Raw genomic sequence first — 7,534 nt, 5'->3', positions numbered from 1 at the left:
AAACCGTATATTAAAAGCTAACATAAGCAGTAGCATTTACAAATAACAGCGTATCTAAAAGTATGAGACAACAACAAACAAAAAACATAGGCCTACCATTAAAAGCCGTGCTTGCACAGGTTCTGTACGATCCTCTTCAATAATATCCTCTGCTTCTCAATCGGGCTCAAACTGATAAGCAATATTCACGACGCAGTTGTTTACAATACAACCGGAGCACATGCCACTGAGGTGAGGGGCGGGATGATTAGAGCGCACTAGAGACGGTGGAGCCAATCACAACACACTGGGCCAGCTAACCAATCAGAGCCCATCACCTATTTCTGAGGGAGGGGCTTCATAAAAGAAGGAAATGATCAGCATGTTTCTCACAGAAGGGACAGAGCAGTGTGGAATAAAGGTAAATTATGTGAAAATGAATGTGTTTTTTAAAAAATGAAGCATTGACACATGTTAGACTGAACCCCATAAACACAATCAAGCCTAGAAAAAGAACAGTGAACCACCACTTTAAGAATATACTCTGGTATTTTTATGTGTTTTTGACCATTTTATTGTTTATATTGTTTGATTTTATGCATGTCAAGTCAAGTCACCTTTATTTATATAGCGCTTTATACAATACAAGTTGTCAAAGCAGGTTTACAATGTCAAACAGGAAAATAGTTTGTCAAAAATGCAAGTGGATAATAACATCAATAATTTTTAGTATATAATACTGAATAATTTTTCAGTTAAGGTCAGTTCATTGATGATTCAGTGATGTCATCATCCAGTTCAGCTCTTCCAATAGTGTTTGTGCAATCAAGCCAGCAATATTCCAGAAATTAATCATCCTCAACTAAGAAAGCCAAAGGCGACAATGGCAAGGAACCAAAACTCCATCAGTGACAGAAATTGAGAAAAAAATAAAAAATCCTTAGGAGTGGGTATGTATATTAGGTATGTAATAGTTATTTGATAGGTACATGGATGTGGTTAGTGTTCTGGCATGTAGCTGCAATCTTAGTTTCCCTAAACATGACAATAAAGTCGAGTCTGAGTCCATCTGTCTTCTTCTGTGGAACACAAACAGTACTCAGACTCACTAGGTGTGAGTCCTTATAACATTAATTTTAAAATGTAATTGTTTCACAACAAGCTTAAATCATGCTTCACAACATGCTGACAGCGTGCTGACAGCTGGAAGAGATTATTCGTTAAAAAAAAAAAATATATATTTTTTTCTCATGCACTCCTACAGTTTTGCTTAAGAAGACATTGATTTATCAACTGTGATCGTATAGATTACCGTTGTGTTCATTTTGTATGTTTTTTGAAGCATCAACTTTGAGGCAATTGCATTATGTGGACTCACAGAGACTTTCTAAAGAGATATTATTTTTTCAAAAAATCCCAGTTTGTGTCCCACAGAAAAAAGAAAGTCATATACATCTGGGATGGCATGAGTGAGTAAATTATGAGAGAACTTTAATATTTTGGGTGGAGTATCCCTTTACAGTGACGATGCATGTTCACCTGCGAGCTCATCGGCACTCTCCTCCCTTCCCTGTTTGTTCCTCCTCTTCTTACGGTCTTCCTTGCGCCTCTTCCTCTCGTCACTGTTTAAGCCTCCTTGATTACACTTCTTGATCTTGCATGTTTTTCTCTGTGTGGTCTCAGGGCACGGATCCCCGCCAAACTGAGGCTCCAGAGTGATCATGCGTGTACGGATCAAATGGCCCTTCCCACAGGATTTACTGCACTCTGACCACTCGGACCACTCTGACATCACACAATCCATCGCTAGAAGAGAACGACATCAAAAGAGACAATATTCAAACAGAGAAATATGACATCATATCTCAGGGAAAATGTTATTAGTTTAGAGATGATGTTCATTATTTATGTGTTTATTTTTTCTATATTTAGTTTATTAGGTGCTGCTGGTTCACATCAAAGCTGTCTATCTTTCCTATGTATTTCCAATAAAACATATTTCAATCATGACAACTCTCTGAATAGTTTTATATGTTAATATGCTGCTGTTGCAGAGCAAGTATGAACATGCTACTGCCAGTAAATACACAGACACACTGCTGTGAGCATGTAAAATGTGCTGCTGCTGCATGAATAGGCATACATAAATCGAATAGAAGATCTAGACAGGTGGATCTGAGGAACTCTAATAGTACGTTGCAGGACCAGTTTACTGTAAACACTGAACCAGATTATTTAAATGTTGAGCAAGCAATCTCATTGGCTGCAGGATCAGCAGAGGTCAATCAGCTTGTGCCATGTACTGTAGTAAACAATATGATAGCTGGCAAATTGCATGCAAAGGACCTATCTACCTGTGCCATCTAGATTTCATGACCCAACTAGAAATGTAATCTTAATTAAAAATAGCATCGACATTTAAATTAATTAAAGTCATAAAATGAAACCTTTGTCAAGACAATTATGGAAATATTGTGAGTCTCTAAAATACATAAAAAGGAAATCTGCCACAAGAGGCATTCATTTGACAGAGTAAATTTATTTATTTAAAGAAACCAAGGCCTCGTTATCTTATTGAAATGTACAGTACTAAATTTATTTTGTTTAAATAATAAAAATAATAATATAATATGTGTTTGTATTGTGTTTCTAAAGGTTTTTTTTTTTTCATTCAGATGAGTAAGAATTCTGGGGGGAAAAAATAAATAAAATGATTGAGAGTGTGATATTGCAATTATGCAACAGTTTAATAATAAGAAGCTGATTGTGTAACTGAGAAATCTTAAGTCCTGTTCCTGGAGATACACACTTTGTTCCAATTTGCATATTATCCGCACTAAATAGTATCAGAGATTAGAATTAGTGTGTCCCAAATCATAACAAGCAGCAAGTGAGTATCCCACAGATACCCAGATGGTCTACTATTTCAAATGGGGGATGGAGGTGGTGGGTGGGGGATTGATTAGCTTGTTATCACAATTTATCACATTTTTTTATTTTTTTACGGAAGGAAGGAAGGTCACACAGATCAGACTTCGACACTACTTCTCCTGGACCCACTCTCACAATTAGTACTAACTAACACACACACACACACACACACACACATACTGTGCATTTGTTATGTTTGATACCTTTTAACTGTTATGTTTGTGTGTGTGTATGTGTAATAGAGAAAGAGTATGTGTAACTCACGACACTCTGGCAGCATGCATTTCTCCATCTGTTCCAGCTCCTCGTTGCATTCTCCCAACTCCACAGGTGATTTGAGCATACGCTGACGTGTCCGTGTGCCTTTACCACACGTCACACTGCAATCGCTCCAGTCTGACCACGGGGACAGTAAACATGGGATTGTATCTATACACACAAAAAACATCATAAGCATCATAACACTGAGAACTGCAAGCATGTCGGTGTGTATTCTGTATAAATATGCTAATGTGAGCATGTATGTGAGAATACGTTAATGTTGGCAGTATTTTTTTTCTTTGTGAATATGCTAATATTGGCATACGTGTGAATTTGTGTGTGAGCAGTGTAATATGAGTATTTGTGTGTGTACGTTATATTAATTTTCACTAATAAATTCTTATATGCTATTTGTATTAATAGGTTACTATGGGTGTGAATATGTTTGTGAGTGTATTTTTGTGAGTTATGGATTTGAATATGTTAAAGTGGGGTAATGTGTTCACTACTTGTGTTCTGTATGAATATGTGTATATGCATTTATGTGAATATGTAATTCTGAACATGTTAATGTGGCTGTGTAATTATGCTAATTCATGTCCACCTAAACATTCACAGACATGCACTGCGTGGGGATCTGTTAATGTGCTTGTGCATGCGAGTGTTTGCACTTACGACATTCTGGCATCATACACCTTTCCACTTCCACCATCTCAGCCCCACAAATGGAGCCATCAGACGGGGGCATTTTCACCATCCGCTCCCGTCTATTCATGCCAAGCCCACAGGTAGCGCTGCATGCATCCCATTCACCCCATTCAGTAACCAAACAACTGCTTGGAGCTACACAAGCAGAAACATATACAGTACATATGATTGGAGCAGAGAATCCTGTTAGGAGATCCTTTATAGCCATGAAGGATCAAAAACAAAAACAACTTTTAGTCTATTATTAAAATATGCAGTAAAGGTTTGGCTGGTTAGTTTCAGGCAGTTAGGCCCAAATATGCTGAAACTAGTAGCTATGTTTTGTTTTGTTTAAGTAACAAAAAAATCGTAAAAATAGCCATGCAACAATCAATGAATGAGGATGTTAGCTGAAAAATCAGTACAGTATATTAGGTACAGGAACTTTAGGTGCAGGAAAATCCTGCACAATTGGCAATTGACAAAAACTTGTGATTAACTTGTGAAGAATCAATAAAATTACAACTGTAAACATCTGTTAGATTTCAGTGAATCTGGTTTGTTATGAGTCCATAGGTAAAATAATACTCACAGCAGTCCTCATTGACAGTGCATGGCTCTGTCTCTTCAGTGGGATGGGTGCAAGCAAAGCCATCATCAGGAAACTGTTTTACATAGCGCTCCCTAGAGCGCACACCTGCACCACATGACATACTGCATGGTGACCATGTGATCCATTCTGACATCATGCAGGTGGAAGCATCTGTAAAAGTCAAGGTTCATTTTGTTATTCATGCCCTTGTTCAAAATTTTTTTACATTCAACCATCAGCCCTGCTTGAAAATACAGATAATATTAGCTTAAGTTGAAAGATGTTTTGGAATAGTGGTTCCCTTCTGAGGGAACTCGAACTGTGTCCTCTAGCGGTCGCTATGGGAAACACCTTTAGTGTGACCGGTGCCTGAAGCAAATGTCTAGACATGACAATAACATTGGCCAGCGACAGCCTATGACGGCACTACCGGCGCGACTACAGTATAAAAGGGCGCCGATAGAACACGTCATCCTCTTCTTTGTCTTCACTGCCGTTTGTTTATGTTAGCAGCTAAGCATGACTAGGATTGCATATTCTCTCGTCAGAGACTTTGCTCTGATACCTGATATTTCACATGAATGTGCTCATTGCACTCATTGCGCTTATTTCTTTGTGGATAAGTGTGAATTGAACATATTCGACTCACAAGGAGGTGGATTGTGCTCATCGGGATGCATTCGCAGGACTACTGGTGAGTGTTTCACCATTTACCCGAGACTCTAAACAGCGTTTGCATGAGTGTGTTCGCCTCTTGTGAAAGTTGAACAAGCTCATAGTGACGCATTCTCAGAATTTTAGCGCCTGAACGAAGTGGGTTTAGCTCCCGCGGCAGCTGAATACATGCTGCACATTGCGGTCGCGGTGAGAATTCACTATCACCCGCGGTTCGAGTCCCGCTCTTGCCGAGGCAATTAGTCTGACCATTTGCAGAGTTTATAGGCAGAGCATTGAAGGGACCTGACAATCTAACTGCACCCTGGGAATCCATGCTGTGCGCCTTTACTTTCATTTAAGGGTTGTATGGCTCCCTGTGAGCCTCCTCTTTCTGAGAGTCGGGGGTTGTAGGCCCCATGCATTGGGACCTCGCCCCGCCCTGGGGACCTCCTCTTTCTCAAATGTAGGCTTGCGAGCCTCCTTGATGCTTGGCCCTGAATTGAGCCACCAGCTCCTTACCCGTGAGCGGGTGTGGTTGAGTACCATGCTCTCTGGGGTTAGGAGCTTGACTGTACTCCGCTCATGCTCCTGAGGGCCAAATGTGAGCATGTCACTGACACAGAACCTGGTTCCCTTACCCTGGTATTTTACAGTTGTGCAGTAACAGTCCCTGTTACTGAAACTCCCTGACTTTCAATACTGGAAAGTAGGGCTCACCATGGGCCTTCCCTGTTGAAAGTCAGTAGATGAGGGCCCTATCTGGTAACTCTCTCCCTTTGCTCTGGTGAACTCTCACTTGCTCTCCTTAGCCCAAGTTGTAGGTCTACGTAGCCTTCTTGATCCTCTTGCGTCTCTAGGTTGAGCTGATGCTCCTCATCAACAAGAAGGTGTAGTTGAGCATTCTGCTCCACGGGGACAGGAGCCTGACTGTACCTCCCTCATGCTCCTGAGGGCTGCTTGTGGGTACGTCTCTGGTACAGAATCCTGGTTCCCTTGATAGCGGGTTGCTAGGCTTGTCTTACTGGGCCTCTTTGTCCATACCATCACTGGAGAACCTTGACACTGAGCCGTTCTTTAAGTCATCAAGGTCCCAGAATAGCGCTGCGACCTCGGGTTGTTAGGCCCTCCGGTTCTTCTTGAGGTGGTAGCTTCCAAGTTGAGCATGGCAGTACTACTCTAACTCTCAAGTGATGGTCCCTGACGACCTTACTGGATGTTTTTGGCTTCTCGAAGCCACCCTGGCCAGGCTGCTCATCAGGGGCCTCATTTATAAAATGTTGCGTATAAACCATCCTAAATTTGTTCTAAGATCATCGCAAAAGTGCATAAGTGCGATTCAGAGAAAACGAACGTGCGCACAAAAATACGTGCATACGCCTCTCTTCCAGATGTGACATTTATAAATCGCAAATGATCTTGAAATTGTTTGCAGCTGACTGGTGTCAGATCTCTGCCTTGTAAACGCCCCCTAAATAATATCATTACCATATAAAAGAGCATACGCCAATATCCAACTTTCTATGCTTGAGAATGACGAGCACAAAGAAAAAAAAACTTTACTGAGTCTGAAATTGAGGTCCTGCTGGCAGAGGTAGAGGTTCGTGCGGGAACGCTTTTTATTTAATAATGTGTAATTATTCTGTGGACAAACAATGTGTGTGTGGTTATATTTTTTCTATTGACTATTATCAAAATTACTACTTCTTGAAACAACAGAAATAACAATAATAATAATTATAATTATAAAACAATTAGGTTTCCAAAAGTAAGAATAAACTACGAATTCAAGTAAAATTTTCAGTCATCTTATAAAAACCTGCATGTAATTTGGCATTTCTTTATATTTACAGTTTACTAATGCTGCTCAAATGTGCCAGTAATGTACTGATACAAAAATATATAGTGTATTTTAGACAAATATAACTGATGTAAATGACAAAAAACTAAGTTTAAGACTGATGTCTCTCTTCATTTTCACAGAAGCAAAGCAGCAGATGTTATAAATAAAAACAGTTAACAATGCTATTGAATATAATATATTAAAACCATTAGTGCACGACATAGGCCTATTCTTATAGGCTACAAAACGTCTCCAGGTTACGTATGTAACCATGGTTCCCCGAAGGGAACGAGACACTGCGTCGAAACGCTACGGGAACGCCTCCAGCGTGACCGCGCTCTGAATCACATGTGTAACCAATCCAATGGATGGGCGAGACGTCACGGGCGGGGTGACGTAGCGACCAGGAAGCATAAAAGCACGTGCGGTGAAACCGGCGTCAGCTTCTAGGAGTGAAGCAAGCACTGGCAGGGATGCCGGAAGTATAGCCCTGAGAAGCAACGTCTCGTTCCCTTCGTGGAACCATGGATACATACGTAACCTGGAGACGTTCCCCTTCAGGAACTCGAGCGGCGTCGAAACGCTAC

General features: G+C 40.5%; 1 protein-coding gene across 1 annotated transcript in view; it reads right to left on the bottom strand.

Moving 5' to 3' along the window:
- LOC107689035 (spondin-1-like) overlaps positions 1–7,534 on the bottom strand; it is a 164,402-nt gene that overhangs the window by 3,666 nt on the left and 153,202 nt on the right. The window contains exons 9-12 of the mRNA XM_016486904.1: positions 4,451–4,621; positions 3,847–4,014; positions 3,175–3,339; positions 1,519–1,785 (exon numbers count right to left, since the gene is read on the bottom strand). Coding sequence (XP_016342390.1) covers positions 1,519–1,785; positions 3,175–3,339; positions 3,847–4,014; positions 4,451–4,621 — 771 coding nt within the window. The remainder of the gene's footprint in view (positions 1–1,518; positions 1,786–3,174; positions 3,340–3,846; positions 4,015–4,450; positions 4,622–7,534) is intronic.

This window comes from Sinocyclocheilus anshuiensis, unplaced genomic scaffold, assembly GCF_001515605.1.
Source record: "Sinocyclocheilus anshuiensis isolate Anshui unplaced genomic scaffold, SAMN03320099.WGS_v1.1 scaffold866, whole genome shotgun sequence".
NCBI lineage: Eukaryota > Metazoa > Chordata > Actinopteri > Cypriniformes > Cyprinidae > Sinocyclocheilus > Sinocyclocheilus anshuiensis.
Note: the sequence above shows the minus strand (reverse complement) of the source record. Positions and strands in the feature narration are given on the sequence as shown.